A 23,027-nucleotide genomic window follows, 5' to 3' on the forward strand; every position below is an offset into this window, starting at 1 on the left:
CACATCTTGGCATTTATCCAAAGAAAGCAAAAATGTAATTCAAAGGGATATATGCACTCCTATGTTCATTGCAGAACTATTTACAATAGCCACGCTATGGAAGCAACCTAAGGGCCGAATGCAAATAACCAGATTAATACGGGTATACAGAAACATGATGGGATACTATTTAATTATAAAAATTGTGAACTCTTGCCATTTGTACCAACATGGATGGAATTGTAGGGAGTTATATTAAGTAAAATAAGCCAGAGGGAAAAAGATAAATACTGGATGATTTCACTCATATGTGAAATATAGAGAAATAAAACAAAAGAACCAATAAAACAAAACAAACAAAAGGCTAGAAATAGGACTGCAAAAAGGAGGCTCCTGGGGAGTGAGGGTGAGAGTGGGAACAAAGTGGGGAGGGGGCCCAATGCTACATGATAAAGAAATGTGGTTCCTTTGGTGGTGGGTAGGGCAAGATGATGCACATCTGAGGAGGTGTGACCTATTTCACTGAATTATATATAGTGCTTTAAACCAATGTAACCAAAAAGATTAGAGATTTCAGAAAGCGTAAAAAATTGTTATCCATAAGAGGAATAACGTCTTGAATGCCTAGGTATATCGTGATTTACTACCATATTCATTCATTAAATTTGTTATGTGTTAGGGGCCTCCCCTGGTGGTGCAGCGGTTGAGCGCTGGGTTGCAAAGCTGCCCGCGGCCTCTGCAGCGCCGGTTCGATACCCGGCTGCTCCCCGGCCACCGGAGGAGGGTCCCACATGGCGCGCAGACCCCTCCTGCCGCCCGCTGCTCCCCTCAGCAGTGTACTTCGGTCCTTCTGCCTGTTCTGCTCCCTGCTCTGGCTCTGGTGAATTCTCTCACCCTCCCGCGCTTCTGACTGTACCCAGTGATTGCATAAATAAATAAATAAACAAACAAACAAACAAATAAAAAAAAAAAATTTGTTATGTGTTAGAGTAAGTTTTTCTATAAATTTAGGGTTGCAGCAAGAACTGTTAATGAAACCCACTTAAAAAGAATCTCTGTTACTGCTGCCCAACACAAGAGTTTTACCTTCCTCATCTAAAGAGAAGTCTCATATATGCAGGCATATTTTGCAATTTGCTCTAATACAGTACTGACGTCATTCCACTGTGTATTCTTATAGTTCACCCTGGTGAAACTTAAATCCATATCCTGGGTCTGTGTCATGAAGCCCCTTCCAATTATTACTTCAATTCTCCAAGTTCCTTTGGATTGCTTATTTGCCATTAATTATATGGAACTCCATTCAGAGGCAAATGGAATGTTAGAGGAATCAATGAGAAGACAAAAAGACTTCCCAAAAAACTCTGAAGGCCATAACTTCTCATGCTACATTATGCAGAGTTTTGTTGTAAATTTTCTCTATTTTGTGGTAGTCAATCCCTTAGCCAAAATGCCTAAGACACCACTTGCAGCTTCAAAAATTGTCTCTAATATTCTCCACTGGCTCCTGAACCAGAGCCTCTCAAGTCTAGATCATCATCTCTTCATTCTTTTCTGAAAACCTTTATTTCTTTTCCTATAGGTTCATTTAACCTCAGTTGATTATTCTCAAACAGATGGTCAGACAGAATACACCAAAGTTCATATCTAAAATGGTCTCCAAGTGTTACTCAAAAACCTTAAAAAATGAATGTCCTTTCCAACACATGGCTTTCTTTAAAAGCCAAATCACTTGTAATGCAGAAGGTACCATTCCATGCAGTTATCATTTTTATCCTCAACATTTTCTAGTCTTTACTACTCACACCACAACCTCCATGTAGACTTCAGGGAATTACCCAGTCAAACTCAGTATCCCTGGTAATCATTACCACCATGATGACCTATAACCTCTAGCAAAGAGAGTAGCTGTTTATGGTTTGGACCTTTTGGAATTCCTACTTCAACACAGCTGTTTCTAGGACCTCATCTGGAATAGTTATTGATCTGCAACGAAGTTCCCAATTCTTTTTTATATCCACTACTCCCTTACAAGAACTTCATGCTTCTGTAGAACCTGCTTACTGTTCCCCACATAGATTGTGCATTTTGCTATGTGTATATCGATATTTTTGTTCTTAACATTCCTTCCATCATACTTTTTGCCTCTCTAGCGATTTGATATAACCTACGTACACTTTTTTTTAAAGATTTATTTATTTATTTATACAAGCATTGGGTACAGTCAGAAGCGAGGGAGGGTGAGAGAATTCACCAGAGCCAGAGCGGGAACTGAACAGGCAGACTGACAAAATACACTGCGGAAGGGAGCAGCGGGCGGCAGGAGAGGTCTGCGCAGCCCAGTGCTCAACCGCTGCACCACCAGGGGAGGCCCTTACCTATGTACACTTTTAAGTATAATTAAATTTCTAGCTCTCAATTCCCGATCTGGCTACAATCTCTTCTCAAAATTCCTACAAATCCTTGTTACCCTTCTTGTGGCCCTAGTCATAAACTGCCTGGTGGCTATTTGGTACATATATTTGTTCCTTATTAAACTGCAAGTTCTTTAATAGCTGAGCTGCTATCTTATTCAGCTTCCTATTGTGTTATAAAAGTTATATTTATAGTTATATATAGTTATATATATCAAAATATATATTTGATCTCTTATTCAGATCTTCCTTGTTATATTTATACTGAACTACTTCATTTTTAGTATGGTGTTAATTAATTAATAGTATGGTCTTAATTAATAGTATGGTGTTTTCAATTACAGCTTCCAATTGTTAATTGCTACCATATGGAACTATGATTGATTTCTCTGTATTACTATGTATCCTACAACTGTGCTAAATTCACTTATAAATTCTTGAATTTTTTCTCCTACTAGATTCTTTGGGATAGTCTAAAGAGCAAATTATGGCATATACAAATAGGGACAGTTGTAGTTCTTCCTTTGAAATGTATATGCTTTTTATTTCCTTTTTCTCCTTATATAGCCTAGGACATTCATTACTACACTGGATAGGAGGGATGAGAGAAGACATATTTGCCCTTTCTGGTTTTAGGGATAAAGTATTCAGTTTTTCACCATTAGGTATGGGGTTCATTTTGGGTACTTTAGAGATTCCCTTCACCAGATTCAGTAGGTTCCCTTCTATTACTAGAGTGGAAAATTTTTAACGTCTTAAAAATAAAATTTGGGCCTCCGTGGTGGCGAAAGGGGTTAGGACGCAGCACTATGAAGCTACCTGCAGCCTCTGCAGCACGAGTTCAATCCCCGGCCAGGGAGCTAACCCACATGGTGCGGCAGACCTCCCTGTCTCGCCCGCTGCTCCCCTCAGCAGTGTTTTCAGTCAGTCTGCCTGTTCTGCTCCCCACTATGTCTCCAGTGAATCCTCTCACCCCCCGCATCTCTGGCCTGTACCCCAGTTCTTATACAAATCCTTTAAAAAATAAAATTTTATTAATTTATCATTAGTTTACAAAACTATATAATTTGGGGAGTACAGCTTCACACTTGGTATGTGTATATGCTTCACTCTCCCACCATCAAAGTTCTAGTGCCATCACATTCTTAAAATGAACCCCTCTACTCTTTGCTCCCACAACCATTTCCCTTCTCTTTTAGTAGCCACATTATTTTTCACAGAGTCTAACAATTATTTTTGTTGTATCCTGCCAGTTCATTTGCTGTGGGTATTTATTTCCACATATGAGTGAAACAATCCATTAATCATCTTTCACTTTCTGTCTTATTTCAGTTACTCTAATCAGCTCAAGTTTCATCATGTTGCAAGAGGCAAGATTCCACTTTTCCAATAGCTATGTAGTAGCTATTCCATTGATCAATTTCTGCAATGTCTGTTGTAGCCTCTCCCCTTTTGTTTCTGATGCTATTTGTTGTCTCCTTTATTTTCTTAGTGAGCCTAGTTAGATGTTTGTCTATTTTGTTTATTTTTTTCCCAAAGAACACAGCTGTTGGTTTCATTAATTTTTTGACTGTCTTTTTAGTTTCTGTTTATTTCTGCTCTAATATTTATTATTTCCTTTCTTTTACTGGCCTTTGATTTTTCATGTTCTTCTTTTTCTAGTTCCTTGAGGTGGGAGATAAGTTTATTTCTTTGATCTCTTTCTTGTTTCTTGATATAAGCTTGTATTGCTATAACTTCCCTCAATACTGTTTTCGCTGTGTCCCTTAAGTTCTGAAAGATTGTATCTTCATTGTCTTTTCTTTGGCCCATGTTTTATTTAGAAGCATTGTTTAATTTTCATACATTTTGAGATTATCCAGCTATTTTTTCTGTTACTGATTTCTCATTTAGTACATTGAAATCTGAGAGCAGACATTGTTTGTTTTCTGTTTTTTTAAATGTGTTAAGGAGCATTTTAAGGCACAGATTTTGGTGTATCTTGGTGAATATTCCCCACGATTCTGAAAACACTGTATTCTGCTGTTACTAGATGAAGTATTCTATGGATATACATCAGATCCATTTAACTGATGGTGCTATTGAGTTAAACTTTGTGGTTACTGCTTTATGCCTGCTAGAACTGTCCAGTAGCGATATAGGGGTATTAAAGTATCCAACTACAACTGTAGATCTATTTATTTCTTCTTGCAGTTCTCTCAGTTTTTGCCTCAAGTATGTTGGTCTTGGAGCCTCCCTGGTGGCATAGGGGATTGGGACACAACCTATGAAGCAGTCCGCAGCCTCTGCAGCATGAGTTCAATCCCTGGCGGGCAAGGGAGCAGCCCACATGGCACAGCAGACCTCTCCTGTCTTGCCTGCTGCTCTCCTCAGCAGTGTGTTTTGGTCAGTCTGCCTGTTCTGTTCCCCACTCTGTCTCTGGTGAATCCTCTCACCCCCCACACCTCTGGCCTGTACCCCAGCTCTTGTATGCATAAATAAATAAACCTTTAAAAAAAGTATGTTAGTCTTTTGATACTTTCCCTCAGACCTAAAGTGGGTTTCATTTAGACAATAAATTATTGGGTATTGTTTTTTGACCCACTGTGTCAATTTAATTGGTGTATTCAGAACACTGATGTTTAAAATGGTGTCTTCCACATTTGTTACTGTTTTCCATTGATTTCCCTTGTTCTTTTGTTCCTACTTTTTGGTCTTCCCCTTTTTCTGTGTTTTGGAATTTAATCGAGCATTTGATATGATTCCATTTTGTCTCCCATCTTAGCATATTAAGTCTTATTTTTCCCATTTTTAGCACTTAGCCTACTGTTTGCTATACTATTTATAGCTAGTTCAACTTCACCTTCAAGGAACATTATACTATAGTGTGAATCACTCATGAGAACAAAATACTCCTAATTGTTTCCTTTCATTTCTTATGTCATTGCTGTCATTAATTTCACTTACAAATAAGTGAAATTATACACATACATATATATAAAACATATGATGTATATTTCCTCTTACATATGGAATACTTTTTTACCATTATTATTTTGAGCAAGCTAATTCTGTTAAATCAGTTAAGACTAATAAAAATAAAAGTTTTCATTTTACCTTCATATATTCCTTCTCAATATTCTCCCTTCCCTTTTATAGTTATGAGTTTCTGACCTATATTATTTTCCTTCTGTCTGAAAAACTTTTTCATATTTCTTGCATAACAAGTCTACTGGCAAAAATTTCCTCAATTTTCATTTGTTAAGTCTATTTTTCCTTCTCTTTTGGAAGGTGATTTCACTGGGTACAGAATTTTAGGTTAATTTTTTTTCTATCTCAACACATTAAATAATTCACAAAACTTTCTTCTTGTTTGCATGGTTTCCCAGGAAAAACTGAATATAATTTAAAAACCATTTTATTTATTAATTTTTGCATAGAAGAACTGGGATGTAGGCCAGAAGTGCAGGGGTAGGGGGTGGTGAGAGGATTCACCAGAGGCAGAGTGGAAAGAGCACAGGCGGATCTACTGAAATCCACTGCTGAGGGGAGCAGCAGGTGAGACAGGAGAGGTCTGCTGCACCATATGTGTGTTAGCTTCCTGTGATGATAGTGCTGAAACTTAACCCCCAGGCCACCAGGGAGTCCCTGAATATAATTCTTATCTCTGCTCCTTGTAGATAAGGTGTTTTTTCCTTTGGAATATTAAATGATTTTCCCTTTATCTTCAAGGTTCTGTAATTTTAATAAAATATGTGTAGGAAAAGGTCTTTTGATTTTTATACTGCTTGGAGTTCTCTGGTCTTTCTGGATCTGTGTTTGGTGTCTGACATTAATTTGGGGAAAATTCTGAGTTTTTTATAAAGATTTATTTATTTATGCATACAAGAACTGGGGTATAGGCCAGAGGTGTGTGTGTGTGTGGGGGGGGTTTGAGAGGATTCACCAGAGACAGAGTGGGGAGTAGAACAGGTAAATCTACTGAAATACACTGCTAAGGGGAGCAGTGGGTGAGACAGGAGAGGTCTGCTGTGCCATGTGGGTCACCTCCCTGGCTGGGGATCAAATTTGTGATGCAGTGGCTGTGGATAGGTTCATAATGCCGCATCTTAACCCCTTGCGCCACCAGGGAGGCCCCAGTTGTTATCGTTTTATTTTTTTTTTATTTTTTTTATCCCCCTTTTAATTCACTGTTTGCATATAAAAATGCAACATATTTTTATGTAATGATTTTGTATTCTGCAGCTCTACTGTATTCATTTATTTTTTTTCTAGTAACTTTTTTTGTTGAGTCTACTGGATTTTCCATGTATATTATCATGGCATCCGTGAATAGTGATAGCTTCACTTTTTCACTTCTTTTCCAATCTGGATTCTCTTTATGACCTTTTCTTTTTTTTTTTTTTTTAAATAATAAATTTTATTTTTATATTCCCCCATACAATTGCAAACGCCCCATTTTGACCCCAATCCTTCTCCTCCCGCCCCCCACCCCCCAAAAAGTGTCTCTGGTTCATAGTTTTTTGTTGATTTTGATTTTCACTTTCTTTTTTTTTTTTTTTTTTAAAGATTTATTTATTTATTTATACAAGCACTGGGTACAGTCAGAAGTGTGGGAGGGTGAGAGAATTCACCAGAGCCAGAGCGGGGAGCAGAGCAGGCAGAAGGACCGAGGTACACTGCTGAGGGGAGCAGCGGGCGGCAGGAGAGGTCTGCGCGCCATGTGGGACCCTCCTCCGGTGGCCGGCGAGCGGCCGGGGATCGAACTGGCGCTGCAGAGGCTGCAGGGCAGCTTCACAACCCAGCTCTCAACCGCTGCGCCACCAGGGAGGCCCGATTTTCACTTTCTTATATTCATTTTCCTGGTCCCTTATTTAAGTTTTCTAGATTCCTGCTATGAGTGAGACCATCCGGTATTTTTATTTTTCTTTCTGGCTTATTTCGCTGAGCATGATCCCTTCCAGCGCCATCCATGTTGCTGCAAATTGCATGTGTTTATCTTTTCTGAATGCTGAGTAATATTCCATGGTATATATGTACCACATCTTCTTGATCCAGTCATCTATTTTTGGGCATTTGGGTTGTTTCCAAAGCTTAGCTATTGTAAACAGTGCTGCTACAAACATAGGGGTGCAGGTGCTCTTTGGAATTGATGTTTCTGTGTCCTTTGGGTAAATACCTAGGAGTGGAATTGCTGGATCATATGGAAGCTCTATGTTTAGTAGGTCCAGAAATCTCCACACAGCTCTCCATAGTGGTTGGACCAGTTTGCACTCCCACCAACAGTGCAGAAGAGTTCCTTTTTCTCCACACCCTCACCAACATTTGTTGTTGCTAGTTTTTTTAATATGTGCCATTCTCACTGGTGTGAGATGGTATCTCATGGTAGTTTTGATTTGCATTTCCCTGATTACAAGTGATGTTGAACATTTTTTCATATGTCTGTTGGCCATTTGCATTTCCTCTTCAGAGAAGTTTCTTTCCAATCAAAATCTCAATGGCATTCTTCAAAGAAATAGAACAATTATTGATGAAATTCATATGGAATCACCAAAAACCCCGAATAGCCAAAGCTCTACTGAAAAAAAAAGAAGGAAATGGAGGCATTACACTCCCAGATTTCAAACTATACTACAAAGCCATAATCATCAAAACTGCATGGTATTGGCACAAGAACAGACATACAGACCAATGGAATCGAATAGAAAATCCAGAAATAAACCCACAGATTTATGGTCAACTAATCTTTGACAAAGGAGCAAAGACTATGCATTGGAGCAAAGAAAGTTTGTTCAATAAATGGTGCTGGGAAAACTGGGTCGCTACATGCAAAAGAATGAAGCTTGACCACTACCTCACACCATACACAAAAATCAACTCAAAATGGATTAAAGAACTAGACATAAGACCTGAAACCATAAAATACATAGAAGGAAATATAGGCGAAACACTACGGGATTTGCACATCAAAGACATCTTTACAGACACATCACCCAAAGCAGTGATAGTGAAGGCAAAGATAAACAGCTGGGACTACATCAAATTAAAGAGTTGTTATCGTTTTAAATATCTCTTCTGTTCTCTCCTTTTTCCTCTTCTGATGTTCTCATTATATGAGTTTTACACATTTTTTAGTTGTATCTGCATTTAGTTGCTGACACCCCTCAGCCTCCTACAATCTGCAGTAATTTTTTAATCTCTTGTCTTCTATGACCTTGACTTTTTTTTTTAAAGATTTATTTATTTATTTATTTATATAAGCACTGAGTACAGTCAGTAGCGCGGGAGGATGAGAGAATTCACCAGAGCCAGAGGGGAGAGCAGAGCAGAGCAGAACAGGCAGACTGACGAAATACACTGCTGAGGGGAGCAGCAGGTGCCAAGAGAGGTCTGCGCGCCATGTGGGACCCTCGCCTGGCAGCCGGGGATCGATCCGGCACCGCAGAGGCGCAGCTTTGCAGCCCAGCGCTCAACCGCTGCACCACTGGGGAGGCCCTGACCTTGACACTCTTAATTAGCATTATGAATTATTTTTTGGTATATCTCTAAATTTGAACTCATGTGATGTTTTATTCTTAATTAGATAAAAGTTAGGGATTTTTGACGAGAATGCCATAGAAGTGATGTTATGTATCACATCATGTCATATCAACATGTGGGCACATTTTGTTACTGTAGATGCTAACAATAATCTCTTTGTAAAGATGATTATCTTCTGGATTTCTCCTTAAACTTTCATCTGCTAAGTTTAGCATGCCTCAATGGATCTCATCTATAACAATAATTATTGTGATGTTTGTCTAATTGTGATTTTTCAATTTATGTGATTCCTTTTTCTGAAAAGAAGAACTCTCCTGTCTTCTGATATATGACTATTATTTATAATGTCTGGAATGGTGAATATTTACTTTATTTTGTATAATTGTAATTTTATTGAGATAATGTTGGTTTACAGCACTGTATATGATGCAAGGGTATATATTGACTCCTCTGTAAATATATGTTACTATACCACATGCATCAAGAAAGCACCCCATATCTTCCACCATAGTCCATTGGGACCCCACTCCCTTTGTTCTGCACCCCACACATCTTCACTAGTAGGCTTAATTTTTTAGTCATATTTTTGAGGCTTGTTTTGGTTTAGCTGTGTTTCCTTTTATATAGTCCTCATATGACTGAAATCATGTGTATTTGTCTTCGTCCTTCTGACTTATTTCACTCAGGATAATCCTGTCCAGTTTCATCTATGTTGTGACAAATGGCAAGATTTAATTTTGTTATAGCTGAATAGTATTCCACTGTCATATATGGCTTTTATGATGTTGAGATATGTTCCATCTATCCCAGTTTTTAAGGTTTTTATCATTAGTGGATATCGAATATTATTAAATGCTTTCTTTGAATTGGTTGATATGATCATATGATTTTTATCTTTCTTTTTTGTTATTGTAATAAATTTCAGAGGATCCTGGGTGTTGCTCGCATTGAAGTGGTGTGAGGATATCTTCAGAAAGTGCACTTGGTGGGAAGTAAGAAAGTAGTGGAAAGGCAAGTGTTTTAGAGTTAAGACTTGTGTTTGATTCCTGGATCTCTCTCTCACTAGGAAAGTGAAATTGAGGAATGTACTGAAGCTCCCTGAAGCTTAGTTTTTTCATCTGTAAAAAAAGACCCTGAAATAATAATGTATATTTTTGGTGGTTTTTGTGAGGGTTAAATTTGATTATATATATATAAATATATATATATCTTAGTATATGAAAGGCCCCTCTATATTCTCTTTTCCTTTTCTCTTCTCTCTCTCACTAGTGGAGAGAAAAATACCAAGAAAAACATTCACAAAAATAAATAATTAAAATAATGATCCATCTTCTGGGCCTTTGAATAGCATATCAAAAATTTATTCAAAAATTCAAAGCTAAACACAGAAATTATACTCCTGATTGGAATACCACCCCCCCTGCTTATTTTAACCTTCTATCCAAATTTCTTTAGCAATTTGAACTATACTAAATACTCAAGCATTTAATCACATTTACTCAATGTGTTCAGTAAGAATTTGTTGAACACCTACTATTTTTCTAGATTTATTACCACTGTCAAGTCCTATACAATGTCACAGATGAAATTACTTTAGACATAACCTGATCCAACTTCATCTTTTTGCAGATTAGAGGTATTAAGCCCAGAGGGAGGATGTTGCTTACCCAATCTATATTCCACAAGTACTTTAGTAACAGAATAATGATTAGAATCCATGTTTCCTGACACTGGAGTCAATCCCACAGTTTGTGGTGGTTTTTCTCATTCTTTTTTATATAGTCCATAAATTAACCCAAGAACCTTTGTGAGAAAAGCAAAACAACCTAAAATTAGTAAGTAGTTAACAGCAGGCTGGCTGCCCAGGGCAACATACTGCTGATGGATGGTGAGATTTCAACAGATGGATCTCTCAATCCCTTTCCAAACTTCAGCTAGTTGATAAATGAATCATGCTTTCCCCACTACTCTGACAGATATGCTGCTGTTTCCTCTGGCCCCACCATGCTCAGACTAGGCTCATTAGTAGAAAGAAGAAGAAACAAAGATTTGGGTCTGGCACTTGACTTCTTACTTTGTCTCCAGGTTAGAGGCAAACAAAACACATTCTGGTTAAGAACACCCCTCAGATATACAGGTTTGTTTACAGCCAAGCTGTATCTTGAAGCCTTTAGTTGTAAGAAGAGGCAAGGAAATTCGAAACAGGTGCTATAAAAGAAACCCAAGCAGTACTCTGTTAGAGTAGAAAGGGAGGAAGTCATTTTCCAATGAAGCAAATAGGATTGGTTTCATGGAATGGGTGATATTTCAGCTAGACTCTGAATAAGAATTTGAATGACTAGAGAACAATTGCAAAGACAGGGGACAAAGGCCAGGAGGAGTGAAATGTACTAACTAAACAAGAATTATAGGAATTTAGGGTGAGTTATCTTATAATGAATCTAGCAAAGCCAGATCATGGAAAACTTGAAAAGTCCTAAGTATTTGGACTTAAATATGTAGGCAGATTTTTGTGAAAAAGAATGATGATTCAAGCTTGTGATTCAAACTCTATTTCAAAAGGACAATTCCAGCAGCAATGTAGGGTTTGTAACACAACACAGGCTGACAATACTACAAGCAGGGAGAAGCTGTTACAATAGTCCAAGTGAGAGATGATGGTTTGGATTATGTTAAGGGTACTGAGGAGGAAAGAAAGAAGCTAAATCAAAAAGACACTCTGGAAGTGGAATAGAATTTTAGTGCAAATTTAGTGCAGCTGATGAGAAAGCAAGGAAGGAGTCAAGAAACTTGATCTGTACAACTAGTTAAATAAATGATTATTAAAAGTAAGGAAGAGAAAATTAGCAAGAAAAGCAGGGTTGGGAGGTGGAGAGATGACAGAAAATTTTAAGGCTTATGATATAGCCATGTGGAAAATAGTTAGCTGATGAATATAGAAATCTGAAGCTCCAGAGAGAAAGCTAGGATAGAAGTCAAGATCCGATAGTCATTAAAACAAATGGTAAGCTACAGTCATTGTATGACAGCAGTCAGAAAGAGAGACTGGACTGAGTAAAGAAGAGCACTAACAGTCTAATCTCCAATAATATCCCAATTGTCCAAAACTGAAAGTCTGGACTTATCTTTGTATATATGCAGGGGCATATATAAATTAATGTGAGCAAAGTCTGAATTTGGGAAATTTCACCTTTTCCTTTCCAAAAATTCTTTACTCCCTAACATTTGAAGAAATCATTGTTTTAAAGGAAAACATATGACTTTTTTTTTTAAAAAAAAAAACTTCTTATATCTCCACCAATATAACAAAGTTATTTTTATTGCTCCATGTTTTTTCAGTCTCTAGTCATATATTTATAAAAATACACTTTCATAGCTATCATTGGACTTTTTATACTGTTTTTGTCCCTTACTAAAATTAGTTATCCCATTTTAATTCAGTTTTCATATATATCCTTTTTCATGCTAGATGGAGTTTTATGAAGTTACTGTGTATTATAATTTACTTAGTTTTTGCTTTTTGCGCCAAATATCATTTCAAAGATCATCTGTAAGAAGCTGACTGACACTTTCCCTCATTTACTCCTAAGTATAGTGATAAGAATGAGATTGAATATAGTTCTGAATGATTTAGACCTACACATTTGCAGATCATTTCACAAATTAAAATCAAAATAGTCATAATTCTCAAAGACAACTGTTTCCATTTGAACACTACTGTGATTTAAAGTTATTCCTTCTCCAAGAATCTCAGTTCAAGTATGAGGCCTCAAGTATGTGCTAGCTTGCCCCCCTGCCCCCAACCCACTCTTATGACTCATCAATTGTGAAAACAGAACTCAGTACCTATGGAAGTCAACTGAAGCAAAAAAAAAAATTAAAAATCAAATAATACTAAAGCAACACCTGTGGGAAAACTAAAAATAGTTCCACTTTCTAAGCTACTACTACTACTACTATAAATATTTCATAAAAATCAGGAAAATTTAAAGCAGCATGAAGGATAGACAAAAGAAAAACCATGGGAAATATGGCATAACAAGGAGAAAACATTCTAGACTCTAACTAAAAAGAAATGGAAGATTATATCTCCCTATAAGATATAGATTACAAAATTCTCATAATAAAATCACAGAGAGAAAAAACAGACAAGCAAGTCAAAGTGATAAAAGAGACTCATAAAGGTCAATCAAATAGATAAAACAAAATTCAAAAAAACAAATGAATTAGCTCAGAAGTAAGATTAATGACCAGAAGCTAGACATTGAAGATTTAAATGATAAAATAACAGACATACAAGATGCAAAAGGCTCAAACAAAGAAATGTACAATTATAAAGGAAGCCATGGAAGCAGAATAGACCAAATGGAGGATCAAATCAGTGGCCTGAAAGATAGCAATGTACATAGGAACCAGATGGAAGAGGAGAAAAAGTAGTTGTTAAAAAAAATGAAGATGCATTTGAGAAAGATCTGACTCCATTAAGAAATATGACATTAAGGATAATGGGTAGCACAGAAGAAGAAGAAGAAAAAGAACAGGGGAACAAGAGAGTTTATTCAAAGAAATAATAGAGGAATGTTTCTCAGGATTGGGTGAAAGAACTGAATATATAAGTATGCAGCTCAAAGAACACCTGGATATCTAAATGCAGGAGACATCATCAAGTCACTTAGTACTGAAAATACTAAGAGTTCAAAGCAAAGAAAGCATAGAGAAGATGGCTAGAAGAAATAAACAGATTACTAATAAAGGCATTCCCATCAGGCTGTTGTCAGAAATGTAAACAAAAACTATACAATGAGACAATGGAATGACATTCAAAATATCAACGATAAACATTGCCAGTCAAGCATACTATATCCTGGGAACCAGTGCCTACTGCCACCGCTGCTGCTCCAAACTGTTTTTTGTAGTTCACATAGGTCCTGCCACCACCTTGATGATCCATGGAATCCAGAGAAGCCACCAAGACTTCTCTTTCTGGGCCTGGAAGCTGATGGTGGCCAAGACTCACACTGTGAAGTCCACGGATGTGGAGAAGTTAGCTGATAAATTGCACATCCATCTCTTCCTGAAATGATGCTTGGAGACAATGTCTTAAGAATCCAGCATTGCTCTGGCTTTGGGATTGAGTTCAATGCTAGAGATGCATTAAGATGTGTAAACAACTACCAAGGAATGCTTAAAGTAGCCTGTGCTGAAGAATGGCAGGGAAGCAGGATGGAGGGTGAACACTCCGAAGAGGTTATTAAGCCATACGATTGGCCCTATATAAGACATTAAAAGGGAACATTACTTGGAAAATCACTTCAGTTAAAGGTTGTACTTACAACAGGTCATATAGATACAGAGATGAAAACCAGAGAACAGATTAAGGTATTTGAAGAAGTTCTCCTGTTTAAGGATGAACTCCCTGATTATGGAGTTTCAAGCCTGTGTATGAAAATTAGAGTAATGCCATTAGCTTTTCCTAATGTTGCAGTTTTTATTGAGAATTGATGGGGTGCTTATCAGAATAAATGACATCAGACTTTACCATGAGGCCGACAAGAGTGACGTGTGTTAGGAGAATATGCATCAAAAGAGAGCAAAAATGCTAATTTGATGCATATTTCACTTTCCCACTTCATGGAAAAAATCGGATGGTATCATAGGGAAACTAAACAAAGTGTCAAAAAAAAAAAAGGCAAAACTTCTCGGCAAACTATAGATCTGAGGGATACGCAAGGGAGGGGAAGGGAGTGGGGTCAAAACAGAGAAGGGAAGAGCACAAGGGACTAAAGCGACAGTTCATGGGTGATGTGGTGGTGGGAGATTTAAGGGGACTACCCCTGAGGGGAGAAATCAAATATTGTACAAAAAGGAACAATGATGTAAGAAAATTAAAAATGTTAATTAAAAACAAAAAGCAAAGTGAACCCCCCCCCCAAACCACAGTATTTACTGATAAAGGAAGTAGTTTGCAAGAAGCTATTATTTCCTGAAAGAATTGATTCTAATCCTGCAGACTCACAAGAAAGTACACTTGTGAACAGAATGTGATACAACATCTACTCACGTGGAGTCTGACTGGAGACTCTGGCTATTTTGAGGGAATATTTTTATTATGAGAATTAATTGCCCTGTCTATATGCAGATTTTCTGGAGCCTTAAAGGAAAAAACAATTGTTGCATTCAGGTTCCATTCAAGTGCTGTTTGTACTGTGTATTCCAATGTATATTCAGATTTATAGTTACTGGAGTTAAATTAGGATTTCTAAATTGCCACAAAGTGGGACCTCACTAGCAGAGATGTGCACATGTCTCCTGCATAGTGGGTGTAATCTGCCTCCTTCACGAGTGGGGGAGATGAACTGAAATAACTGAATGGCAAAACCTTGTGATTTTCATAGGACCCTTTTCTGTGAGGGTTCTTTGGCTATTCTGGGTCTTTTGTGGTTTTATATGAATTTCGGTAATGTTTATTCTATTTCTTGAAAGAATGACATTGGATTTTGATAGGGATTGCATTGAATTTGTATATTGCTTGGGGTAGGATGTCCATATTGACAATGTTGGTTCTTCCAATCCATAAGCAGGGAAGATCTTTCCGTTTCTTTGTGTATTCTTCTATTTTAAAGAGTCCTATGGTTTTCTTTAAATAGGTCCTCCACTTCCTTTGTTAGGTTTACTCCTAGGAATTTTTTTTTAAGTGTAATTGTGAATGGGATCTTTCAAAAAATTATTCCCTTTCTATTTCATTATTTGCGTAAATGAGTGATTGATTCTTGCATCTTGATTTTATAACCTGCTATTTTACTGAACTGGTTTATTCTTTCAATTAATTTTTCAGTGGCATCATCAAGGTTCTTTGTGTATATTATCATGTCATCTGTGAATAATGGTAACTTTACTTTTTCTTTTCCAATTAGGATTCCTTTTATATCCTTCTCTTGTCTAATTTCTCTAGCTAGGACTTCCAATACTACGCTGAATAGTAGTGCAGAGAGGGGACATCCTATCCTTGTGTTGCACTAGATCTTAGTGGAAAAGCTTTTAGTTTTTCACCATTGAGAATGATATTAGCTGTGGGTTCGTCAGATGTAATTAAGTGGAAAAAGTACTGCATTTAGAGTCATAAATCCTTGGTTTGGTCTTCATCCATTACCTCTGTATCCTCTATCAAGTTACAACCTGTCACAGCCTGTACCCTCATAAATATGGGAATATTAATAAACAATATCTATTCTCCAGGGTTGATGTGAGGATTTAATAAGGTAAGGTATGAACACTTTGGAAATTGCAAAATACTATACACATATAGGTATAATCATTGCATAAATAAGTGATGTGATCTGTGTCTGCAGCAGCTATTTTTAGTGGTTTGTATTGTGCGATTCTCTATTTTGGACACTTATGTGTCAAGTTACTGCAGGTCAAGTTGGCCTGCCTGTTGTTGCAGTTCTCCAGCAGTGCACAACTCTTACTGTGCTTCAGGTTCTATTTCTGGATGCACTAGAGATTTTCTTTGGCTGATTTGATTCATGATTGGCTCACTTTAGCTCATCATAGAGTAGTTAGGTAGGTATTCCAATGTTATTCACATTTCTTAATCAGAGGAGTTGGCTTAAAATGAACACTATTTCAGTAAAAATTATTTTCACTACTGTTGGGAGCCTGCTGCCCTGAAGGGAGCTGGAGTTTTTGGAGAATACCTGTTTACTCTGCATGCAGAGTTCCAGGACGTTAGAAGTTCTGCAAACAGAACTTCTTCCAGAATTGACTCCTGTTCTCTGAGGACGTACTGGCGTGTGTGCATGTTCCTTACTAACTAGAAAAGCTTGTTTTCAGAAGTAACTTATTAATCTGTATAAGCATAAATACAATTGCGTGCTATTTTCTTTTTCTTTTGTTCATATATTTAATTGAAACGTGGGCTGGGAGAGTGAAGGGTAGAGCTGCTCTTGATGGTATTCTCCCCAGCCTCCCCCTGCAGCAAATTCATTTAGACTCAGAGTCTTCGTTAATGGCAGAGAACTTCATCGGCTGTCCTGTCTGCAGCAGACTCCAAAGATCCACAACGATTGTTCCATGCCATCAATGCTTATAGATTATTTTAATGAAATGTCTCAAGAATCCTGAGAAGTCATATGTAGGGGCAGGTATTTCAGGATTCTGAGGTCTTGCCTGATGTAAAATGTTATGATCCTAAGTGTCCTCTAGAGACTTTCAATGAAATCTTATACTTGAGTGTTGGTGGCATCTTTAGTGTAAAGAACAGTGGTCAATTGCTGAATATCCCAATTCTAGCTCTGACTCTACTACCATGTGCCTTGGTCTTTAAAAAAAAAAATCTACTTCAGAATGAGTAGTAAGCCCTGAAAAGCTGTTATTAAATTCCAGCAAGATAGTGTGTTTCTGAAAGTATACAAATTTAACATATTAGTTTGTCATATCCTATCTGACAATCTCTCACACGATATATTGTATAGGTTCCTATATTTAAAAAAATTAGAGCATTACTGGACAATGCCTTATAATGGCAATATTAACCTAATTAAAAAAAATCACTTATAGAGTCTAGGTTTTCTCTATTATAGAATGTTGCTCTCTAACACAAAATAGATGATGAATGTTTACTGATGATGACATAGTCATTAATAAGAGAGACCATTACTCATCTACTGTCAACTAGCAATAATAAGCCAGAAACATCTCTTTAGTCAAGTGCTGTCAATTCTATCTTTTTAATATCTCTGAAATCAATCTATTGTAACTGCTACTGCTAGGACTAGACCTTTATTTTATGACTGAACTATAATATTAACTTCATGACTTCAATCCAAACTCTTTAATCCAAACTTCTCACTTAAGCCAAGGTGGTTTAATGGACATACAAACGTGATCATGTTGCTCTTGGATTAAAAATTTCTACTGGCTCAGGGCCTCCCCAGTGGTGCAGCGGTTGAGCACTGGGTTGCGAAGCTGCCCGCAGCTTCTACAGCGCTGGTTCGATTCCCAGCTGCTCCCCGGCCACCGGAGGAGGGTCCCACATGGCATGCAGAACTCTCCTGCCGCCCACTGCTCCCCTCATCAGTGTACTTCGGTCCTTCTGCCTGCTCTGCTCCCCGCTCTGGCTCTGGTGAATTCTCTCACTCTCCAGCGCTTCTGACTGTACCCAGTGCTTGTATAAATAAATAAATCAATCTTAAAAAAAAATTTCTACTGGCTCAGAACAGAGCATTTACTTCTTAGAATGAAATACGAAGTCCTTTACTAGCCTGGCTCTGCTAACCCAGGTTCATCTCTTACTACTCTGCCATACACCTGACTCCTGAACCTGGAAATGTTTTCTTATGCCTTCTTACTTTTAAATAAGTCATTTCCTTTATATGGAATTTCCTTCAACTCCTTGAATTATAAATTTATTCTTCTTTAAATAACTCTGCTCAAGCATCCTCTTCCCTGGAAACCTGGAGTGTAATATGAATTTTGGAACAAAGCAAAAGTAACTGCATGGGCCATGCATATCCTTTTCTTCATCATATTTATCATTACTCCACAGTGCCTCTACATAAAAAGTTCATAGTTGCCTGCTCTGTGTGAAAGCTTTGAGAATGCAGGAATGTATATAAAATTGCAACTGTATTAATGTCTCCAGAATTTCAAGTAACATTTACACCTGGACACACAGTTTCCCAGATAAAGGTAAACATATTCAACCTTTTTTTTTTTTTTAATGAGGGTTGTGACAAAAAAATGTAAACCTGTCTTTAAACATGGACTGTACACACTCACTCTACCATCCCTCAATTTAGTTGATTTGCAATAAGGGAAGAGCTAAGGCAGCAAATTAGAAGAGTGTGAAACTGTCCCAACAGCAACAGACCAAAGGAAAACTGCTCCAACGTTTGCTGGAAAGAGAGCAATCAGTCAAGTAAAAGCGCTTACAAGACGAGGAAACAATAATTTTACAGGTGAAGCCTCCATCTAGGAGTGATTAAGACCTGTAGCTTAATCTACTCTAAACATCGTGCACAGGAGCGTTAATAAGAATATGCACAGGGCCTCCCTGGTGGCGCAAGGGGTTAAGAACCACACTACAACCAATCCGCAGCCTCTGCAGCATCAGTTCTATACCCTGCCGGCCAGGGAGCAACCCACAGGGCGAGGCAGACCTCTCTTGACACGCCTGCTCCTCCCCTCAGCAGTGTATTTCAGTCAGTCTGCCTGTTCTGTACCCCACTCTGTCTCTGGTGAATCCTCTCACCCCCTGCATCTCTGGCCTGTACCCCAGCTCTTGTATGCATAAATAAATAAATCTTAAAAAAAATAAGAATATGCACAAAGAAAATGGAGAAAGTGGAAGCAGTAAAACAAGAGTGAAACAACCCGACAATTTAGGGTTGCCAGATTTAGCAAATGCAACAGTTGAGACATATTAAAAAATAATTCGTTATGGAAATTCAAATTTAACCGCGAATTCTTTATTTTATCTCGCAAATGTAGGAAAAGTGCGAAAGACAATATTACTCCCATATTCCCGACTGTGTTCGAAAAACCCTCAGAGACCCGCCCTAACAGAAAAAAGACTCGCCAAAGCACCCAAACCTTCAGAGAAGCTATTTCCGGTCTCGGTCTCTGGACCTGGGCAAATGAGGAGGAGGAGGGGAGAGATTAAGGTGGTGGAGTTCGGTCCGCCAACATCCCATAATCCTCTGCTGTCGGTTCCTCTTTCTTCGCTCAAGATGGCGCTGCTCGCGATACATTCCTGGCGCTGGGCTGCCGCGGCGGCTGCTTTTGAAAAGCGCCGGTACTCGGCGATTCTGATCCGGCCTCTAGTCTCTGTCTGCGGCCCAGGGCGGCAGTGGAGGCCATGTCAGCTCGGCGCCTCGGGAACCGTTCGAATCTCCCAGGTGAGATGCCGTTCACATGGAAGATTAGGGCGAAGGACAAGGGGACCTTTGGGGAAAAGGTTACCCTTGTGACCTCGGATTAGAGAGCGCGCCAACAAAAGAGGTTGCCAGGACTATCTCGGAGCAGCATTACGTGAGGGAAATTAGGATTAGTAGCTTGAGAAACGGGTAAAGAAAACCTTTGGGTCACAGCAAGTGGGAACGGGACGGGCAGGTTCTCTACTGAGGGCACTTGGAGCAATGGTGACTCTCGCAAGCTTTATAGTTTTTGTGAGTTTAAGAGTTAGGGTAAGCATCATTCCCAGACTGTTTACCTTTCTTAATACAAGGAGGAGCTGGGCTACTTTCCAAAATTAGTAATGGAATTTGAGACCATTTTGCTTATGGTTCAAGTTTTACTCTTTTGGAAGTAGCGATTTGGAGGACACTGTAAAATGACGGCAAGCTATATGTCAGTGAGCAGAAAACGGAGTTGGCACCAGTTAAGGCCCTTGCCGACAGTGCTACTTGATAGGCAAAACCCGTAATTATCTTTCTCTCCACAGCATTGACTGCCCCAAATTCATATGTAAACACGATTGTCCTTTGATCTGAAAATAGTGTTCTAAGTACACAGGAAAGCCACAAGCTACTTATCTTTAATGAATGTAGCTATGGTTGTAGTGCCTCTTAATATTTATGACCGTTATCATCTCGCACTCAACAGTTTTTACAAATGATTTGTACTTGCTGTACTTTAGTGTATCTTTTTATTTCTGAAATATTGGGAAAAAATTTGTTACCACTTCTTCATCAGTATCACTAAGTATTATCAACTTTGTGTGAGGAAAAAGTTTCTTAAATTTCAGTTCTTCGTTAACAAATATTTAATGTCTGCTGTATACATACCACGATGTTAGATAATGGGGTACCAAGAGAAGCAGAGACAAATTATGCCTTCAAGGATTGGTCAGTTTAATTAAGGAGTTGTTAAGGAGGTTGATCTGTACATTACAAGAGTGACTGAAAAACAAGGTAATAGGTCAAACAGCTAATGAAAAGTATGAACAATAAGGGCTTAAGGCATCCATAGGAAATAGTGATAATTAAGAACCAGATTATCCAGAGGGTGTCATGCTGGTGAAAGAATTGGGGGAACATTGCAAGCAGAGAGAATAGTGAATGACACTAGGCAAATGGAATACTAGAGGAATTGGATCCATTCCATCCATTAATAATTATTGAATACCTTTACAACAGAAACAAAATATAGGCCATGTCTTTAAAGAGTTTACAATCTAGTAGGGGAAGTAAGTAAACAGGCAATTACAGTAGGATAGAACAGTCAACAGTAATAAGCAGTGCAGTGATTGGGAAGGCACTGAGTACTGGATATGCATGAAGGCGTTGAGTCTGATCTTATGGTGGGGAAAATTGCCTTGAGTACCTGATATCTAAGTCAAGTCCTGAAAAATTCGGAGAAGATAAAGAGGAAATAGCATGTATAAAGATCTACAGGTAAGATATAGCATGAACGCTTTGTAGAACTACATAAGGTTTAGACTAGTGAGATATTTAAGAGAAGAAGTACCAGATTAGGCTAGAGAAGCAAATACAGATTATTTTATTAAGGTTTTGAAAACACTATTTAAAAGCAAATATTTTAATTGAGATAACACTGGTTTACAACATTCTATGTGATTTAGGGATATAGGGTTATACCTCTTCAAATATATGTTATCAAACCACACCTACCACCAAAACACTATAACCCTGTACCATAGTACCTTAGTCCTCTTTGCTCCCCACCTCCACCCTCTTTGTAGCCTCAGTTCTATAGTAAGATTTCTAGAATATGTTTTGGTTTGGTCTGTCTATTCCTTTGTTTTGTTTCCTGATAGTCCACATGTGATTAAAATAAAAGCACTTTATACTTAAAAGTTTGTAATACATGATCTCTTAGGAATCATTCTTGTAGTCCTCTAATAAGCCAGATGTAGCTAAGATAAAACTTGTAGGACTTCCCCAGACTGAAAGAATGAAGGAGAAGGAGAACTCTTTAGGGATTTCAGAGGAGGTGATGGTACTGTAATTCAAACTTAGCTTTCTCTCTTTTCATGAACACTATCTTCATAACATCCTTCCTCCACCCTCTTCTAAATCCTGCCATTTCTGAAGTGTGAACAAGGAAAAGATGTTATTTTTGTTTTTTACTTCTTAACGCCATGGAACTCTTGCCATCTTTTTTTAAAATGTGGATTTAACTGGGAGATGTAGGAATGAGTATAAAACTTTTCAAGTAGAGGCTGATATAACTGAGACACCTTCAAATTAATTAATGATATAATTAAGATTACAAAATAAATATTGAATACATACTTTTAGGACAACCATTAGTATATAGCATAATATTTTAAAGTGAAAGGAATTTTAGTGTCATGTTATAAAATCATGTTAGTGGATTGGATTTTTCTTTAGATGAAATGCAGTAGAATAGAGGAGAAAACAATAGTGCTTTATATATGTTAAGAGAAGTATTGCTTTATGTACTTTTGTTTTATTGCATATATACATTTCCACATCTGTGTGATTACTGGGATACTTTGGATTATGCACTAGAGTTATGCAGGGCCATATGGTAGCCAATATCTTTTTAAATTTAAATTAAATTAAAATTTTAATTCCTCAATTGCATTAACTTCATTTAAATTAAAATTTTAATTCCTCAATTGCATTAACTTCATTTAAGGGCTGAATAGTTACAAGATATGGAACAGGTCCATCATTGCAGAAAGTTCTATTAAATAGTACTGCTTTAAAGAATATCATATTCAGCCGTTCTAATTTTACAGATGGGGAAACTGACTCAGTATAGATAAATGACAGGCTTAAAGTCCATTTGTTCATTTATTGCTTTCTCTGTGTTAGGTACTTGTATAAGAGTAAATAAAATGCCAATTGAAACTAACTGCACAATAAATGATTGTTGAATTGTAAAGATACTAATTTAATAATTACTAGAGCGCTATTAATAGACTGAGTTGTTGAGCATATATCCATGTGCCTATTGGCCATTTATAGATCTTTTTTGGAGAAATGTCTATTCACATCCTTAGCCTGTTTTTTAAAGTGTGTTATTGGTCTTTCTGTATTGAGTTGTGAGGATTCCTCATATATTCCAGACTCAAGTCCTTTATCAGATACATGGTTTGTAAGTATTATCTCCCGTTCTCTGTTT

At 37.6% G+C, this 23,027-nt stretch overlaps 1 protein-coding gene and 1 pseudogene across 3 annotated transcripts in view; both read left to right on the forward strand.

The window, feature by feature from the left end:
* The window catches only part of ABCB7 (ATP binding cassette subfamily B member 7), a 121,474-nt gene that overhangs the window by 22,758 nt on the left and 75,689 nt on the right, over positions 1-23,027 (forward strand). For 2 of the 3 annotated variants that reach the window (XM_037512237.2, XM_037512238.2), the window contains exon 1: positions 19,628-19,810. The exons of the other annotated variant lie outside the window; for it this stretch is intronic. In XM_037512237.2, coding sequence (XP_037368134.1) covers positions 19,643-19,810 — 168 coding nt within the window. In that variant the 5' untranslated portion in view covers positions 19,628-19,642. Of the gene's footprint in view, positions 1-19,627; positions 19,811-23,027 lie in introns of those variants that run through there. 3 annotated transcript variants of the gene reach the window in all.
* LOC119246387 (TIP41-like protein) lies at positions 13,726-19,575 on the forward strand (annotated as a pseudogene).

The sequence above is a fragment of the Talpa occidentalis genome, unplaced genomic scaffold (genome assembly GCF_014898055.3).
Source record: "Talpa occidentalis isolate TD23 unplaced genomic scaffold, MPIMG_talOcc4v2.1 talOcc4.15, whole genome shotgun sequence".
Classification (NCBI taxonomy): domain Eukaryota; kingdom Metazoa; phylum Chordata; class Mammalia; order Eulipotyphla; family Talpidae; genus Talpa; species Talpa occidentalis.